The sequence below is a fragment of the Podarcis pityusensis genome, assembly GCF_964106645.2.
Source record: "Podarcis pityusensis genome assembly, chromosome: 3".
NCBI lineage: Eukaryota > Metazoa > Chordata > Lepidosauria > Squamata > Lacertidae > Podarcis > Podarcis pityusensis.
Window position 1 is genome coordinate 107,290,490 of NC_138026.1, and position 20,021 is coordinate 107,310,510.

Genomic DNA, 20,021 nt, shown 5'->3' on the forward strand with positions numbered 1-20,021 from the left:
TGTGTGGGCCGGCCCTGATTCACACAGAAAATAAAATCAAACCTAATGACAATAAAGCAATATTGGGCACTTTGGCCTCTGGATACTTTTAACTTACGCAAAATAATTTCAAGGAAGGCAAATTGCCAAGTCTTGGTATACCAACAATCCAAATTATCAAGACTGAAAATCTTCCAAAACTTTGCAATTGTAGCCTGTTCTGCTGTAAGGAGATGTGAAACAGATTCTCTGTTCTTCAAATCCTGATCAGTGTTCACAAATCAATTTGAAAGTGCCAATTCTCTGTTCTTCAAATCCTGATCAGTGTTCACAAATCAATTTGAAAGTGCCAAATAAGGGGAAGAGTGGACTGTTTACTCAGTTATTTATTTATTTTATTTATTTCATAAAATTTATATACCACTTGATTGAAAAAACGCACACACCCTCAACATGGTTTACAAAAGGAGTGAAACAAAATTATTGGTAAAAACAGTTTAAAACAGCTATTTAAAACATTTTATAAAAAATTAAAGGCAGTGATAGACTAAAAACACTAATCAACTTTCTACATATCTGGATAGGCTTGTATTAAAAAAATTTGTTTTGTTTTAGGTGCCTAAAAGAATACAGTGAAGGTGCCAGCCTGATGCCAGTAGGGAGTTCCAAACTGTAGGTACTGCCACACCATAAGATCAATTTCTTACAAATATGGAACGGGTGTTATGTGATACCTGTAACAGTGGTACAGATCTAAGCAGTTGAGAGGGCATTTATGTTCTCAATGATACCTTTTCCCAAAACCCCTGGGAAACCCAGCCAGATGGGTGGGATATAAATTATTATTATTATTATTAATTTTGGGACAATTCCACCACATTTCAAAAAAAGTCTCATTTTCCTGGCACTCCCTCCAGTATAATGGGATGGCGCTCTAGTGTATAAAAGAGAAAGATTGTGACCTTTAATATCAGCCATGTTCTATTTCCAATGAGAGTTCTCTAGGATGTTCCCACCAAGGCCTATGATTCTGGTTTAAATTAAAAGTGGCCTTTAACAAAATGTTGTACGCAGTGAAACCAGCTCCTTTATACACTCTGAAGAGTCAACAATAATTCTCTCGACTGGGGTTAACTGTCTAGTGACATCTTTTTAAACTGATCGGCAGGGAAGAAATGCTCTTAATTGACAACCTAAAAGCCCGTGAAGGGGTTTATCCCCCAAACAAGTTTTCATTGCCACAGTGGTTAAGGGAGTGTCTTATTTATAAAAATCCAGCAAGAGGAACAATTTACAAGTTTGCCAGGAGTCATTGTTATATATCCTGCTTTTATTTTTTGAAGGGTGGGTAATGTTACAGTGATAAGCAGAGACATTTCTGGTGCTAGAATCGCCACCCAAGTGTTAAATAACTTAGGAATAGAATTCATGTTTCCAAAAAAAATTTTTTTTTTTTTTTTACCTTCTACATTTAATTATTTATTTATACAACAAGAAAAAAACACACACAAAAAAACACAAATACCAAATTACACACCAATTACAAAAATAACCATAGACACATAATTTTCTTGGCAAACAATAAAACATCTATTGGTCTTAACACTAAAGACCCAACTTCCCGTCTATTCCATATTTCAAATTCATATTACGTATTGCCAATACACATTTTTTTTCATAATTAAACTTATTCTCAATAAATCTAATTTCTTCTATCTACCTAGCAACTATCACTGAAGTTCCTCGAATGCTGCAACAGAATTTAAACTACTATATTTATTTTTCAGATATTCTTTGAAAACCTCCCACTTAGAAACAAATTCCTGTTTTGATTTATTCTTTATTTTTTCTGATAAACCATCTAATTCGGCATATTCTGTCAGCTTTTGGATCCAATCTTGTATAGAGGGGATTTCATTACTCTTCCATTTTGCTGCGATCAAAGTTTTGAGAGAGAGAGAGTTTTGTTTCCAAAAATGTTTAGTATTTAGTAAGGCACTATGTGTCCCATTGTTACCCGCTGTAGCCAAAGGAGCTTTTTCCCAAATCAGTCTGCATAGGATTTCAACTATCAATTATAATACACAAATTAATCTCTTATAGGTACACTAAACTCAGTATTGTTAATATGAACTAAAATTCCTAAGCATATCCTTTCAACCTCCCACATCTTTAAAAAAGAGAACCCCCTACTTTATTTACTTAAATTAAGAACAATTTTTAACATGCTAATATTTTCATTAGGATGTTCTGAATACAACTACTGTTCCAAAATGCATTCAACTTTTAATGTAATTCTTAACTTTAATTTTTGTTCCCTGCTTTCCAACTAGTAGATCAGTCACCTAAAGATTTCAGTGGTTCAATGGGACCAATTTTGATCTACAGACCATGTTGTGCAGCACACAGGTTAAATTTGGGAATTGTTTTGTGTGTAATATACTAGGGATTTTGATTTGTGTGTAATATACTAGGGATTGAAAAGGTTAAATATGGTAATAAAGATTTACTTTCCTTTGAACAAATAAGGGTAGTTATTTATTGTTTGAAATGGTCAGGTAGCTTCATAGTTTAATTTATCTATTTAAGATAGAAAAAATTTAAGATGCTGGTAATCTGCAGATATATTTAAATATAATCAGTAACGTAAATCAAAGGCAGATGAATCAAACAAAATTCTGTAGTTAGATGACAGCTGTTATAAAATGTCTTTACACATCAGTTTGTGTGTGTGTGTGCTTTTAACAGTGTTACCTGTCTTGAGACCATGGAACAATATAGGCTACAAATCTCAGGCATGAATCGTGTTTATATTCTGTAGTCATCAATATTTTGCTCTTCCAAACAGTGCAATCCTATACAGTATATATCCCCCAATAAGTTCAATGGGGCTTACTCTTTGATAAGTGGATACAAAGCAGCCAATGTTGCTTCTTAAAAATCTACAGCTATTTCCCCTTTCCTGGTTTGGGGTAAGCAGAGCTGCTAGCAAAATTACCAGCAGCCCTAATAGCATTGTCATTAATGAGTCAGTCTGAAACTACTAACTCCTTCTTTTCTTTTCTTTTCCTTCACACCTGACTAATTCAAAACGAGATTCCAGCTTTTTCTTATAAACCAAGAATAATAATGATCAAAAAGCAATCGTCAAAAGCAAAACCATAAAACCCAAGCCATTCACATCACAATTACCCTAAATGAAAGTTATTGTTTTGCTAATCCCAGGAACAGCTTGCAAGGGGAGATTTGGGTCTTTCTTTAATAATGTAAAGTTAATACGCAGTCCTCTTGTAATTATCTTTATCAGAAGACCCCTGTTTAATCTGCATGTTTAGCAGAAAAGGACCAAATCAAAAAGTGATCTGCTTTAGAGCACTTGATGTAAGCTGTTTGTAAATCGTTTGCATAAACAGATGAAGCGGGGAAATGCAATCCAGGTGCAAGAAATGGAATCAGAGGTACAAATAGCTGCAGTCTCCCCTCTCCCGCTTTCCTGTTTTTGTTTGGTGACACGTGGCTTGTGGTTAAACGCAACAACTCTCTCAATTTAAAAGAGAGAGCCTGAAACCTAGCAGATTTTAGCTTTACTGATGGATTTGACGGATGCTAAAAATAAAGTTGACCTGGAATCACAGCTTGAATTTGACCAAGCCTGATGCCAGTGTCCAAAAGACACACTGAAGAGCTGGCAAGCTGGCTTTGTTGGTCAGCCAAATAACAAACCACCCAGAAACAGTGTGGAATTTGCAGTTTTTCTTTCTTTCCTTAAGAATGCATTTTAGTGAGGATATATTTCTTTTGTGATCACTGCTAATGCAGAATAGAAACTGAGAGGGGAGAAAGCCAGTTTAAAACCAATTGTACATGCTAACCAATGTAGGTTTTATGGTGGAATTTCAACATGGAGTGTGTTCCTGAGAGATACCTTACAATCTCCCCTGATACAACACAGATTTGGAGCAAGTTGCTCTCAGGTGTCCTTTCCCCTCCCAGTAATTGCCAAAATAAACAATAAATGAGAAGTGTGTGTGTGTGTGTGTGAGAGAGAGAGAGAGAGAGAGAGGGGGGGGTATGTGTGTGTGTGTCAGTTTATCTCTTCTTTTCTGCTCACATGTGAAGTGGAAGTTTCTATTCTGTATCAATAATTTTGAGGGGCTAAAGGGTAGCAATTATTCCAGATTAATTCTTACAGACTAGATTGCTGCAATCCTAGGACTATCATTTACAGAATAGGGAGCATTGAAAGGAGGGTAAAGGGAGGCTTGCTCCCAAGAAGTGCTGGATGTTTTGGGGAAGTTTAAATCATAAACTGGAAATTAAGATAAGGCTACAATCTTAGACATGTTTATTTGAAAGTTAACTTTAAAAAGATCAGTGGGATTTGCTGGAGATTTGGTGTGGGAGAATTCATGTCGTAGGGTCCATTATTTCTCTTTCGGATATCTAAAATGTGGGACAAGCCTTGCCCCCTCCCCAGAAATACACTTGCCTCTTCTGTACCACCCCACAGCTTCCACCTGCCCCCAATGCTGCCCATGCTATCAATTGTAGATGGACTGAGAAGCAACTCCCTCTTCCCTTTGGTATAATCACAAAAGCAGCTTGTAGAGTGCAGCAGCTGAGAGTCATTTGTACACCTGACACTGATTCCTGCCCCCCTCCCCAAAAACAAAAATCCATTTCCCATTTCTTTTTGTGCAGCTTACTAATGGAACACCAAAACACCAGTGAACAGACAGATATTGTCTAAGATCCTAAGCGAAAAGGACAATGTGTCTATGAGCACATGTGCCAGTGAAGAGCTTTTTTTAAAGTTGAGGGCCACATTTCCTTCTAGGCAACCTTCCAGGGGCCATATGCCAATAGTGAGTGGGGATCAGAGGCACAAATAGGTGGAGCAACAAATGTATATTTTACCTATGTGCAGTAGGCTAGTTTCTACACATGTTGCTCACAGACCCTAGTCTTTAGCTAGGCTAGCAGGAGGCACAACTAGAGTTCAAGGACACATTTCATGCTCATGGAGGGTGTGAAGCAAGCCAGTAAGGGGTACAGCCTGGAAAAAAATAATGTCATTAGGGAGAGTACCCAGACTGAGAGGCTTGGAGGGCTGCATTTGGGGGGGCAGGGGGATTGATATGAAGAGAGACAGACTCCTTGGTTTTCTCCATCTGTGTTGCTTTGTTTGCCCCCATCCCATTGTTTACCATCTTGTCTGATGAAGAACTATGGAGAACTCAAAAGCTTACACATTGCTTTGTGATAGTTTAAGGTTAAGGTAAAGGGACCCCTGACCATTAGGTCCAGTCGTGGCTGACTCTGGGGTTGCGGCGCTCATCTCACTTTATTGGCCGAGGGAGCCGGCATACAGCTTCCGGGTCATGTGGCCAGCATGACTAAGCCGCTTCTGGCGAACCAGAGCAGCGCACGGAAACGCTGTTTACCTTCCCACCAGAGTGGTACCTATTTATCAACTTGCACTTTGACATGCTTTTGAACTGCTAGGTTGGCAGGAGCAGGAACTGAGCAATGGGAGTTCACCCCATTGCAGGGATTCGAACCGCTGACCTTCTGATCGGCAAGTCCTAGGCTCTGTGGTCCAACCCACAGCACCACCCGCGTCCCTTGTGATAGTTTAGTTGTCCTATTAAAGGTATTGTCTTAATATGGATTTTGGCATTCATGCAACAAATAACCTTGCTCATGGGACCTGTCCAGGGTTCTGAAGGATTTGTTTCTGATTGCATGTGCTTTTTAATTTTTTCCCCCGTCCTTAAGAGTCCTTAGAGTTGTAACTTTCCTGCCTGTTAGTCCCCTGCTCTGTGAGTCTACCATAAACTCCTGCCTAACTTTCTTCCTTCAGACTCCCATGGACTCATCCTTGCCTTAATTGGAAAAGGGTTTTTCCCTGTCTGGGGGAGAAGACAATGGTACCTCTATTGGAAGATGCCATAGTTCAGTGGCAGAGCACATGCTTCCCATGCAAAAGGCCTCAGGCTCAGTCTCTGGCATTTCCAGCTAAAAGGCTCAAGTTGTGGGTAATGAGAAAGCCTGAGAGCTGCTGCCAGCCAGAGTACAGAATTTGGGGCTAGAATGATGAACAAATGGCTTGAACTTCTGTAAGGCAGCTTTGCAGATACAGTCTGGCTGCCATGGCTTACAATATATATTACTTCTAATGGGATGTTTTGTAAAGCATGCTGTGTTTTTAATAAATCATCTGTTCCTCCTGTGCCATCAGCACTCCCTCAGTACATGGAGAATTAAGACAGAACAGGCAATTAAAGGTATCCAAGGGTTCATTGCCAAGAAATCTGATGGTTCTTGATTTTCCAGGTCCGAATGGCTGCAGATGATTATTGGGATCCCTTCACTGTCTAATTAATGGTTATGCTAAATATGCTACAGTGTAGACCCCCACTTATGGGACGCGGGTGGCACTGTGGTCTAAACCACTGAGCCTTGGGCTTGCCGATCAGAAGGTCGGCGGTTCGAATCCCCACAACGGGGTGAGCTCCCATTGCTCGGTCCCGGCTCCTGCCAACCTAGCAGTTCAAAAGCATGTCAAAGTGCAAGTAGATAAATAGGTACCACTCTGGCGGGAAGGTAAACGGTGTTTCCGTGCTCTGCTCTGGTTCGCCAGAAGCGGCTTAGTCATGCTGGCCACATGACCCGGAAGCTGTACGCCGGCTCCCTCGGCCAATAAAGCGAGATGAGCACCACAACCCCAGAGTCGTCCGTGACTGGACCTAATGGTCAGGGGTCCCTTTACCTTTAGACCCCCACTTACAGTTATGCTGCATTAGTATCTCTGAACAGACACCCTGCTATCTTGCTAGTGGTTGTCTTTAGCATTCTTTATTACTATCTGTCGCCATATCACTATGACAGAATGAAGAGGGGGTTAAGGGGTGACAATATCCAGTGGTCCTGAGGGGAAGACCGTAGCTCTGTGGCAAAACATCTGTTTTGCATGTAGAGGGTCCCATGTCCAATCCCTGGCATCTGTAGGTGGGGTTGGGAGAGAACCCCATCTGAAACGCAGGAGAGCTGCTGCCAATCAGTGTAGGCAGTACTGAGCTAAATGGACCACCTGTCTGACTTGATATAGCTTCCTATGGGCTATGCCTTGAGAATTCACAAAAGGGCAACCAAAATGATCCAGGGGGGTGGAGCTACTCTTCTATGAGGAAGGGTTGCAGCTTTTGGGACTTCTAGGTTTAGAGAAAAGGAGAGTAAGGTGACAGGATAGAAGTTTGTATAACACTGGAATTCGTAGGCACCCAATGGTGGAGGATTTTGGACAGATAACATACTTTTTAATGCAGCACATGGAACTCTCTTCCACAAGAGGCAGTGATGGCCACCAACTTGGATGGCTTCAAAAGAGGATTAGACAAATTCATGGCAGTATGTTTCTGAATGCCAGTTGCTGGAAACTGCAGGAAAGGAGGGTGTCGTTGCAGTGAGGTCCTGCTTGCAGGTTCTCGCAGGGATCTGGGTGGCCTGCAGCCTCTTCTTGTGTGCCAGGGACGGGGGTGGGGTGGGGTGGGGGTGGACGGTGTTGAGGGCAGGGAGATGGGGGACACACGCCGAAGCCGATGGGGCTTGCGCACCTCGTAGTGAAATCTGTTGTTGATTAGTCGTTTAGTCTTGTTCGACTCTTCATGACCCCATGGACCAGAGCATGCCAGGCACTCCTGTCTTCCACTGCCTCCCGCAGTTTGGTCAAACTCATGTTGGTAGCTTCGACAACACTGTCCAACCATCTCGTCCTCTGTCGTCCCCTTCTCCTTGTGCCCTCCATCTTTCCCAACATCAGGGTCTTTTCCAGGGAGTCTTCTCTTCTCATGAGGTGGCCAAAGTATTGGAGCCTCAGCTTCAGGATTTGTCCTTCAAGTGAGCACTCAGGGCTGATTTCCTTAATAATGGATAGGTTTGATCTTCTTGCAGTCCACGGGACTCTCAAGAGTCTCCTCCAGCACCATAATTCAAAAGCATCAATTCTTCGGCAATCAGCCTTCTTTATGGTCCAGCTCTCACCTCCATACATCACTACTGGGAAAACCATGGCTTTAACTATACGGACCTTTGTTGGCGAGGCGATGTCTCTGCTTTTTAAGATGCTGTCTAGGTTTGTCATCGCTTTTCTCCCAAGAAGCAGGCTTCTTTTATTGTTACCCTGAGCAAATAATACCCAAGTCAGAAAGCGGAGAGGGAAACGAGGGAGGGGGAGCAGGGGAAAGAGTGATAGGACCGCGAGGAAATTGGTGGCAATTAATTCTCAGGGAGTGACCCCCCCCCTCCGTCCCGCGCACACTTTCCCTGCAGCTGATTGGCGCCGGGCGGCTTGGGGCGCGCAGGATAAAAAGCCTCGGAGAGTCTCTCGGCGCTTGTGTGTAGGCGCCCGGCTGCCGAGGAGAGGCGAGCGGAGGCGGCAGCAGCAGCAGCATGACGGGCCGCGAAGAGATCGCGGAGGGCAAAGCCAAGGGGAAAGCGCTGACGCCCAGCGGAGGAGGCGGCGGCCCCGAGAAGGCGCGCTTAGGGAGCCCGTCGGGCGGCAGCCTGCGCTCCAAGGGCTTCGCCATCACCGACCTGCTGGGCTTGGAGGCGGAGCTGCAGCCGCCCGCCACCTCCTCCGTGACCGGCTCGGGCTGCGAAGGCGGCGGAGGGGCAGCAGCGGGACTGGCAGGAGGCGGCGGAGGTCCCTTGCCCATGGGCTTGGGCTTCTTGTGCGGCTTCGCCACGCAGCAGCCGGCCGGGGCGCATTGCCTCCTGCCGGCGCACCTGCCCTTTCTGCAAGCGCGCCCGGAGCACCATCACCACTCGCACCACCACCCGAGCCACCACCCGCACCAATACGGCCCCGGGGCCGAAAAGCACAAGGAGAACATCTCCGGTAAGCGAGATCCCGCTTGGGGCAGGTCCTCTCCGGAGGGAGGGGAACCCAGGAGAGCGACTGCCGTGGGGCGAGAGGCCGGGAGGGGTGGAGGAGCGCAGGCCGGGTTAGATCGAGCAGTGAGCGGCCGGAGGAAGCGGCGCACCAAGCAGGGCAGGAGCCCGACCTTTGCGCAGCGTGGCTGCTTCGGAACAGCGCTGCTTTCCGCAGGGCGCACAGACAGCACAGAGCCGCTGAGAGGCTGGCTGGCAGGCAGGCGCCGATCAGTTCCTTTTGGACACCTCCGAAGTTCCAAGAGCACTTTGAAAGAGTTGCTGTGTGCCACCTTACGGACCGAGAGATCTTTTGGTAGGGTCAGCGGGCTGGAGTCTACTTACCAGATGCGGGAAATATCCTCAGTTGGTAGGTGCGTGCACTGCACGCCATAGATAGACAAACGAACAAACCAACCAACCCGTTAGGTCTTCACACTGCATGGGTCTTGCATTAATGGGCTATCACCAATCTTTATTTTCCAGCGCAACATGCAAATTTGATTCCCATATCTAAAGCTGATAACAATCTTAAGTTTAATATACAGTGGTACCTCGGGTTACATATGCTTCAGGTTACAGACTACGCTAACCCAGAAATAGTACCTCGGGTTAAGAACTTTGCTTCAGGATGAGAACAGAAATTGTGCAGCGGCGGCAGCAGGAGGCCCCATTAGCTAAAGTGGTGCTTCAGGTTAAGAACAGTTTCAGGTTAAGAATGGACCTCCGGAACTTAACCCGAGGTACCACTGTAGTTCCTAACAGATATCCTGTGCCTTTTAAAAGCAGTATAATATGAACCACCACAACATGAGGTTTCCTCAACTCTCACTACATCTCTGTACAGGCAAAAGTGCCACCTGTTGAATCCTGGAGATCATGTAGCTGTTAAACAGGACCTGTCTGTGTCCATGAAAAAGGTGTTTGCATCCTGTCCTTCCAATAACCCACATTACAGCTTCACAACATTTTAACACCCTACGGTGTGTTGAGAAACAGTAACTTGGAAACATAGAAAGAATCAGACCACTAGTCAATCTAGTCAAATTTTGTCAACCTTGACTGGCAGCAGCTCTCCAGAATTTAAGACACGAGTCACTGCTAGCCCTTCCTGGAGATGCTGAGGATTGAACCTGAAACCTTCTATGCACAAAGTACATGTTTTACCACTGAGCTACGGCCCTTCCCAAAGTGAGCCCATACCCAGCCAGTGAGCTTCATGACTGAGCAGGAAGTTTATCATATCTGTCACCAATACTCTAGCCCCTGTTCTAGCCAAAGGCAGAGCTACATGGATATGCTAATGCTTTACATGAAATCCTGGTGACCTGATCTGCTGGGGGAAAGATTTGGAAGGAGATGATTTGGAGCACCAGACGGCTATTTCAGAACCATTAACTGTTGGCAGACATTAAATAATTTCTGCAAATAAAAGTGCTCATGAGAGAACTCCAAAAAGATCTGAAACAATCCTTATATGGATGGGCCATTTGGATGACAAGCTTCTGCATGTGGGAACACACATGTACAAATATTTTCACATGTGCAAATGTTCAGACAGATTCACCAAGGACCATTTCTGTGACATTCTGTTTATAAGGGATCACTTTTGGATGTGCAGATGTAAATAGGTGTGGAAATATTAGGCAAACAGCTTGTTGGGACAGGTGAGTCCATGGGAAGAATCTAACAGTCTTGCATCTTACAGCACTATTATTGGGTGAGGAGCATGGGTCAAATATTGTGGCACGGTGTTTTCCAGTGTGTGATTTTGGTAATTATCTCTGTGGGTGAACACTAGGACTTGGAAGTTATATGCACATTTTCACTCATGCATGTTTTCACTCAAATCCTTTTCATACAACACATACAAAACCATGCTTGAGTTTCTCTTCAATGGTTATAGTTCATTTAGCTGCAGTGTTGAACATCAGCATGGCCAATGGCAATCAAAGGTAGGCCTTTCTCACTTGATTGAAACCCTCCACCACGGTGGGGTTCTAACCAGGTAGGAAACACCATGGCACTGGGCTTCCTCAGGTTTCCCATGGGATTCAATCACTGCTGTGCAAGCGTGTGATGGCAGCCTCTGTCTTTCCAGGGAAGAGATTAAAGGAATGCCTGCTTGAGTTAGTAATCTCAGAGGCAGCACGGCTGCCAGCTGAGAGGTCAGCATAAAACTGAAGGAGGGAAAGGGCACTAAAATACTATTGAGCTGAAAATTTCAGCGGCTGTTTGAAGGTGTTGGTTCTTACAGAATTTTGCTCAGCTAGAGTTCTCTTGGGTTTTTTAAGGGTTCTGCAAAACAGTATACATTGGAATAAAAACTGTCCTATGCACTATGGGAGAACGGAGGCGTTTCAAAGTAATTTGCTTAAACAAGCAATCTCATATAATATTTGATTCTGTATATCTTATGCATTAATAAAATATTGAAATGGAAAAATAAAGGCTGTTTGATAACTTTTATTGTGATTCAGAGAAGGCTCCATCTAGGACCAACTAGGTTTACTTTGGAGCCCCCTATTCTGTTGGTCCCTTGATAGAAGAATTTGACTTCCTCTGATTCTATTCCTGCCTTAGCCTTCTGCCCACCTGCTCTAGTTGCTCTGCTAGTGCTGAAAAGCTGGTGTTTGTGGCAGCTTCCCTCCCATTTATTTTGCCAGGCAGTGGAGATGGCTGGAGTTGACCTATATTCCTAATGACTGAGGAGAGCAGTTTCAATCAGCTCTGGCCACTTGCCAGCCCTGTTTGTAGTCCTGGTTGGCAGCTACCTGCCCCCCTCCTTGGTGCTTGCCACAACAGGGACTATTGGACATAGGCTGGTTCAAAGGTGGCATATGTGGTAGGTAACAGTCAATATATGCTCATCAGTGGCTATTTCTTGACACTGAAGATGCTGTACTAAGTAGAATATTAGTTGGCACTGCAGCTGTGAAATGCCCTCCCTGGGGAAGTCTACAGAGCTCCCTCTCCCATTTTTAGGTGGGCCTTAAAAGCAGAGTTGCCATTAACAAATTCTACTTCTGAAAGCTGTCTTGTTGGATTTTTACACTAATGTTGATTTTCTTCACAGTAATTTTTATTGCTCTTTTACAATTTGGAAATGGCTTTGGGGAAAAAAATCTGTTTTAAACAGTGCATATAAATAAGTTGAATAGAACAATGCTTATATGGGGGAAACTTTTGATCTATATGTTTTTCTCCCCAACCCAAATATTAGATGAAGACAGTTTGTCGGGGGACAAGAACAACCTCAAGGCATCCGATTCTCAGATCAAGAGAAAGAAACGGCGGCACAGGTATGACAGATAAATATAACTGGAGTCTTCCCAGACACAGCTTGTAGCATTACATCCCAAAGTTAAACTTTGTAAGTACGCTACATTCTCTCTCTTTAAAATCTCACTTAAGCTGCAATCTTATATTCACCCACCTGGGAGTGAGGATCATTGAACTCAATAGGGCTTACCTCTGAGTAGACACACACAATAGGATTTCACTGTTAGCATTTCTGCATTGTATTGGACAGTACTGTATAACTTTTTAAAATGAGTTATCTGGTTTGTAGATGTTGGAGAAAGAAACTGCCACTTGATCAGACATGTGAATTTTTGCTAGAGAATTCTGGGGCTTGGGACAAGACAGAAATCACACCATTTAACCTGAAGTCCTAATGGTTAGTTGTGGTTACTCAGTGGCAAAGGAAAGACACTTTGCACATGGTCAGAATCTTTTTCTTTTTTTATATGCTCAGTGCTAAGCCTCAGCAGTGAAAATATATTGGGGAAAACCTGACTCAAAGTAAGCCCTGAAGGCACAACAGAGACATAGCTCAGTAGTAAAACCCATGTTTTCCACACAGAAGGTCCCAGGTTCAATCCCCAGCATCTCCAGTTGAAAAAAGGATTAGCAAGTGATGGGAAAAGCCTGAGACCTTGAAGAGCTAATGCCAGCCAGTGTAGGGAGTACTGGGCTGGATGGACAAGTAGCCTGACTTAGTATAAAGGTTGCTCTCCGTGTTCCCAGATTAACTGAGCCATCCTAACCATGTCTACTCAGAAGCAAGGCCTATTTAATTCAAGGGGGCTTACTCCCAGGTAAGTGGGGTTGTAAACCTATGCATATCTAAGGTTGCACTGTCTTGAAAGCACAACAGTAAACTTCTAGGCAGCATGAAATCTGATTGAGCTAGGAGATTCTGAGTTAATTTAAATCACAGGTTGGTAATGAAAGGATTTTTCTTCCGTTTTAGACTTGGAAGACCTGGTAATATTTCTGGATTTTACAGAAAAAAATAAATTCCTAGGCAGATGGAAACACAAAGGGACACCCTTCTATGCCAGTTCTTATTTTGTACAGCATTCTGGAAGTTATAGTTTGCGCTCTGCCTGCTTGTCTGAGCAGCAGAGCTTGGGGTGGACTCTAGCTCCCTCTTGTTCATTCCCATTACCTTGCACAAGAGCAAGGTACCGTATTTTTCGCTCTATAAGACGCACCAGACCACAAGACGCACCTAGTTTTTGGAGGAGGAAAACAAGAAAAAAAATATTCTGAATCTCAGAAGCCAGAACAGCAAGAGGGATCGCTGAGCAGTGAAAGCAGCAATCCCTCTTGCTGTTCTGGCTTCAGGGATAGTTGCACAGCCTGCATTCGCTCCATAAGACGCACACACATTTCCCCTTACTTTTTAGGAGGGGAAAAGTGAGTCTTATAGAGCAAAAAATACGGTAATTTAGACATCAAGGTCTCAGACCAGGTTGGAACAACTCCAATCAGCCCGTCAGTAAACCCAATGGTCAAGGATGATGGGAGCTGGAGTCCATCAACAGCTGGTGGCTACTAGTTTCCCAACCCTGCCTAAGGCATCAAAGATTAAAAGTCACAAATAACCGTGCTTTTATATTAGTGAGAACATTGTGGGCACTTTTCCCATAGAAAGCAATGCCAAAAAATACAGCTCATATGTTAATTTCTCATTTCTCCAAATGTTCCTGGGCTATATAATTCCCATCATCCCTGACCATTAGCCATGCTGACTGAGGCTTATGGGAGGTGGAGTTCAATAATACTGGGGACCACCAAATATTGTCTGAGGCCTGCAGGATGAATGAAGTCCATCAACCATGTACTCCATCACACACACATGCAAACACACACACTTGCAGTTCCAGGCAAATAGCAAATACAGGAGTTTAACAAGTTCACTTGGTATTTCTCACTCTGGACTGTATAATTCCAACTACACATCTGCTACTAGAGCAGAAAGTTGTTTCTAAAGGATGTGACACGGCCATCTATGAATTACTGAGTTTATTGTCCCTGTAGGACTGTGTTTACTGCCCATCAGCTGGAGGAATTGGAAAAGGCTTTCAATGAAGCCCACTACCCGGATGTGTATGCCAGAGAAATGTTAGCCATGAAAACAGAGCTCCCTGAGGATAGGATACAGGTATGTTGTTTGTTATTGTTAAGCCACCATAAAGTGTGGAAATGGAAAGTTTATTTAGGGAAGTTTTTAATGTTTGAAGTTTTATCCTGTTTAATATTCTGTTGGGAGCCTCTCAAAGTGGCTGGGGAAACCCAGCCACATGGGTGGGCTATAAATAATGATAATAATAATAATTATTATTATTATTTACAGTCCTCAGTAAAGGCTGCCTGTATTGAGTGTCAACACATTCATTTAAAGCACTGATCAAACACAAGTCATGAGAGCTTACTAGACCCTCAGGGCAGGTAGGAATGGATATGTTCCTGGACTACAATTCCTATCATGCCTGACCATTGACCATGTTGGCTGAGGCTGAAGGAAGTTGAAGACCAACAGCATCTTTTATTTTCAGTTAAAAAAAATGTTGAGTATCTGCCTGATGGGGAATTTGGTACTCTAGCCCATCTGACTTTGACATCTTTGGATTAAGGAGTGGCTGGGTAAATAGCTACAGATAGGTAGCCGTGTTGGTCTGCCATAGTCAAAATAAAAAAAATCCTTCCAGTAGCACCTTTAAGACCAACTAAGTTAGTTCTTGGTATGAGCTTTCGTGTGCAAGCACACTTCTTCAGATACACTGAAACAGAAGTTGCCAGATCCTTCTATATAGTGAGAAGGTGGGGAGGGGTATTACTCAGAAGGGTGGTGGGAATGGGAGATTGGCAGATAGCTGGGATGAGCTATCTTATCCCATTATACATGACTAAGCCATTTCTCACCTTCTCACCCCTTGCCTTTTCCTGTAAGACCCATTACAGTCGTTAAGAGTCGTCAGCAGGCTCATCCCAGCTATCTGCCAATCTCCCATTCCCACCACCCTTCTGAGTAATACCCCTCCCCACCTTCTCACTATATAGAAGGATCTGGCAACTTCTGCTTGCACACGAAAGCTCATACCAAGAACTAACTTAGTTGGTCTTAAAGGTGCTACTGGAAGGATTTTTTTTATTTTGGGTAAATAGCTGTAAGGAATTATTTTTTCCTAGCAAATTGTGCAACAGTGCAGGAGGCTAGGCTGTATAATCTTCCAGCCATCTGATTCTAATTCAGCTCTATAAAAATGTACAATGGTACCTCGGGTTACAGACGCTTCAGGTTACAGACCTCGCTAACCCAGAAATGGTACCTCAGGTTAAGAACTTTGCTTCAGGATGAGAACAGAAATCACGCAGCAGCGGCGCAGCAGCAGCGGGAGGCATTAGCTAAAGTGGTGCTTCAGGTTAAGAATAGTTTCAGGTTAAGAACGGACCTCCAGAACGAATTAAATTCTTAACCCAAGGTACCATTGTATATAGATGGACAGGAATGGTCCATTGAAATAAGTAAAAAATAACTGATGTTAGTTGCAATATCTAGCCTGCACTTTCCAATATTATGACTCTCCTGCCACTGTAAATATGCACCAACAGGGTGCTGGTACTGTACAAAATGTAGAAGTGACATAATCCCAGACCAGGTAGTATTTTACAAGTAAGGCAGTGTTATGTAGTATTAAGAAAGAAAAATAATAGCAAAAGGAGTGAAGGTTAACCTTATCAGTTAATTTATGTAGTATCATCTTCACCTGGAACAAAGAGTTTTTTTCAGCAGGAACTCAGTTCTGGCACCTCTCAGGTGGGCACCATTGCCATTATAAGAGAACAAAGGAGGTGTTCATGGTGGCTTCCAGCACTTCTGTTTCTAGAAAAATAGCACTGAACACAATGAAAGGAAAAAGAATTTCTATTGCTTATTTAGTGCAGGAATAAGATTGAGAAACTGTTAATTTGGTTGTGTGTGTTTTCCATCTTATTTATGCCAACAGAGAACTCAAAAATTACTTAGAGCATATGCTTTCTTGATCTGACATGTTTTATTTGATATTCTTTCCTCCCCCCTCCCCATCAGTCCTCCACACAAATATGGATACTTTTGCTAAATATATACTTCTTGATGTACATCCAAAAGGTTTGGTTTCAAAACCGAAGAGCCAAGTGGCGAAAGCGTGAGAAGTGCTGGGGCCGCAGCAGCGTGATGGCAGAATATGGTCTCTATGGTGCTATGGTGAGACACTCCATCCCACTACCTGAATCAATCATCAACTCTGCCAAAAGTGGGCTTGTGGGCTCCTGTGCCCCCTGGCTGCTCGGTAAGCAAACATATAGTGCTCTGCATTCGCTGGTTGGGCTGAAACTCAGTTAATTAAGTGGGGAGGGCTTTCAAAATGAAAGCCACTACTGGGGTAGAGAGCAGACTTAGGCTTCACAGCCTTCATCCCAATTGTGTTGCTGAGTGCATTTGTGGGCACTGCTGCAATGCTGGTGAAATCTACCTTCCAACCCTCACTGTTAAGGATCCCACTGTGTTGGGGTGGGTGCGCACTCATGTGTTTGCTCATGCTTGCACACATACAACTTCTTATAATATACATATCCATTCTCTAGTTACACCCTATACACCTGCTCTCTACCCCAGTAATGCTTGCCATTTTGAAAGCCCTTCTCACTTCATTAACTGAGAAATAAGGAAGTGATTGTTAGCTGACTTGTCATCACTTTTATAAAGCACTAGAGTGAAATTTAGATTTAATTACATAAAGTGACATTTTGTTCTTTGGTTAAGAATTTTATCAGAGCTGATAGAACAGCTTTCTTCCTAGTCCTTCAAACTTCCTCCTTGTACGACAGGGACATTGCATGGAGAAAACAGCTGCCTTGCTTGTGAAATCCCCTATGGAGATCCCGCCATGCTTGAATATCAGAAGCAGAGCTACTGACCTGTCTTCCATGAATCCAGTTGTATGATATCTTAGTATGCATGGCTAATGATGGGACCATGTGGATGGGGAGGGCAGATCTGCTTATGTGTTTTACATGAGCAAGCTATGGCACGTGTGGTACTGCAATGGATGCAGCCGTTGATGACTATTATTTATTTTTATTTCACAATATTTATATACTCTTTGATTGTAATGAAACTTCAAAGTGGTGTACAACAAGAATAAAACGATAAAATTATCAGTTAAAAAAAGTTAACCATTTAAAACATTCAAAAAATAATTAAAAGCAATGATAAACTAAAAACTGTATTAAAACACATGTCAATATTTAACATGTCTGGACAGGCTTGCCTAAGCAAAAATGCTTTTAACCTGACACCCAGAAAAGTAGAGTGATGTACTCCTGATGTCAGTAGACAAGGAGTTCTGAAATATGGGTGCTGCTGCACTAAAAGGTAAATTTCTTACAAATGCATAATGAGTATTGTGCGGCCCCTGTATTAGTACTAGTTCTGCAGATTGAAGCAATTGAGCGGGCATATATGGGATAAGGTTATCTTGCAGGTCTACTGATTTCAGTGGGCTGCTATGAGTTTACCCCAATGAGTTTCAGTCAAGCTAGAGTGTGCTAGCTTTCTCAGTCACTGTTAGGTTTAATCAGTATTCTCTCTCAGTACTCTCTCTGGTCTTTGCTTTTCTTTAAAGGAATGCATAAAAAATCAATGGATGTTACAACTAAGCCCGAAAGCGAGGAAAAGGGGAACAGTGACTGGAAATCTCAACGCCCTGAAGAGGAATTAAAAATTAAGCAGGTAGAGCAGGAAAGAAGCTCCACTGACAAATTTACCTCAATGGACAATTCGGATGACATTGCAATGGATCTCTCCAGCACAGCAAAGCATGAGAAAAAGCACGACACTTTGAGACAGTGTCTCAGTGGAGGCCCCCAGCCCAAAATGAAGGACAGTGAGCACTAAGAATCAGAAAGAGGAGAGATGTGGTACAATAGAAAATAAATAAATGAAGAAACCTCTTCAATGCTATGGGAAAATATATTTATTAATGTTTAATTAATATTTATTAGTATTTTTCAACTAACTAGTACATTTTACATAAAAGTGGGACCTTTTTTAGATGCTGCCCATCCAAAATATAAAATTTATTTTTTCAACATTAAAGTTGTTTATACGTAAACAAGATAAATTGGGGTTACTGTTTTTTTCCTTAAAAATGTTTCACTAAGTCACCTTTTATTAGCAGCTCCAGAAAAAACATCAGGGCATCCTCATTCTATAACATGGGAGAGATTAACCTGTGGCCCTCCGGATGCTGGACTACAACTCCCATCATTCCTGATGATTGGCCAAGCTGGCTGAGGCCAATGGGAGTTGCAGACCAAAAGCAACTGGTTAGCCACACCTGCTATAGTAGAAAAAGAAACGGAAGACACTCCATCTAAGCTAATCCAAGGTGTGGTATTGACAAAAATGCTTTGGGTGTTGTTTTCAGAAGTGATAAACCTTAGGGAAACTTTATTTTAGATTACATGCTACTATAGGACAGGAATGGTTATTTTCTATATTTCGGGTGACATTACAAAGACTAGGGAGGGGAGGGGCACAACAAACCAGCCTTGACAAGCAATGCCTAGCGATTTAAGGGCTTAACATGTATCGAAGACATGATGTTGGAATGTGTATGGAGAACCATGGTTTCTTTTCCTTACAAGTGAAACTGTCAGCAAAAAGTGTTTGTGCACATCTTGAGTCCTACAGGGGGTAGACTATCTGTTGACCTTTCATTCTTTAGTAAACAAGGTATACTTATACCAAACTCTGAAGGCCACCGGAATCTGTTCTGACAGCATCCCCTTTAATTTCACCAGAATTCACTCCACCACCACATGCTGAATTGAATCCTCTTGCCCAGATAGAGAGTTCTGTGGAACACATGCGCTGTTTTCTTTTGTGTCAGAGAATGCTGTGCACAGCTCTAGAAAATGAGAATCTCAGTCTATAACAAACACTGTGCTGAACAAATTCTCTCTGCACACAAAGACCATTTCCTGACCCTGAAGAAAACAGTTAGATCTTCCCTGCACAAAGCTGTGTATCAACCCTCTTTGTTTAGAAAATGCTACATCAGGGTACCTGTGTTTACAATATGCAGTAGGTCCAACTGATGCAGGGAAATGGTACCTGGGAACTGATGCAGGGAAATGGTACCTGGGAACACTGTGGACTATCTCCTTGTTCTTGACTCAATGATTTCACCTTGAGCTGCAGCAAATTCTACTTGATAAGGAATCTGTCCCTTTTACCATGATTTGAGCATAATAAATGGAATTACACTGTGCATTTGTACAAATTTGTATTTGGGAAAACATATGCAATAACTCTACATTTTTGAATGTTATTTGACATGCTATGCATAGAATTCACACTTGTATTAAAATATCAAGCCATAGAACCCAGAAATAAAAAATCCTATTTTGTAAAATGCCATAGGAAAAATATTTTGTAATTATGTCTGTAAAAGTGTTAATGTTTAATCTTATTTCCTTTGTCTTTTTATATTTGTCTGAAAGCACTTTAGATACCTCCATTTTCTGAATGTTCCCCTACTTGTTTTGTTTGCCACTTATTTATTATTATGCATTCACAAATAAAGTTCTGTGTTTGTTTGTGGCTTTTGAAGATATATATATATTAGCGGCTTGATTTTGAGAATACAGCTTCTAAGCAAGTCCTATTTTGGTTACAAAAACCTTTGTTGATGAAAGAGTGAGATTTAGGTGGCCTACATTTTTCAGCAAACGGCCCCCCTGCTGCAAAGACTACATTGCTGATTTGACATCAG

General features: G+C 42.6%; 1 protein-coding gene across 1 annotated transcript; it reads left to right on the plus strand.

Annotated features, from left to right (window-relative positions):
- The first annotated feature begins 7,975 nt into the window (after positions 1–7,975).
- On the plus strand, positions 7,976–18,995 carry VSX1 (visual system homeobox 1). The gene is made up of 5 exons (XM_081001140.1): positions 7,976–8,878; positions 12,134–12,212; positions 14,239–14,362; positions 16,352–16,532; positions 17,868–18,995. The coding sequence occupies exons 1-5, from the start codon at positions 8,431–8,433 to the stop codon at positions 18,137–18,139; spliced, it is 1,104 nt and encodes a 367-aa protein (XP_080857266.1). The 5' UTR covers positions 7,976–8,430; the 3' UTR covers positions 18,140–18,995.
- The last annotated feature ends 1,026 nt before the right edge of the window (positions 18,996–20,021 follow it).

Excerpts from the sequence above, each read along its gene's own strand:
- VSX1 (XM_081001140.1), top strand. The coding sequence starts at position 8,431 with ATGACGGGCCGCGAAGAGATCGCGGAGGGCAAAGCCAAGGGGAAAGCG. Across the intron at positions 8,879-12,133 it reads GCACAAGGAGAACATCTCCG|ATGAAGACAGTTTGTCGGGG; the intron begins GTAAGCGAGATC and ends CCCAAATATTAG. Across the intron at positions 14,363-16,351 it reads TCCCTGAGGATAGGATACAG|GTTTGGTTTCAAAACCGAAG; the intron begins GTATGTTGTTTG and ends TACATCCAAAAG.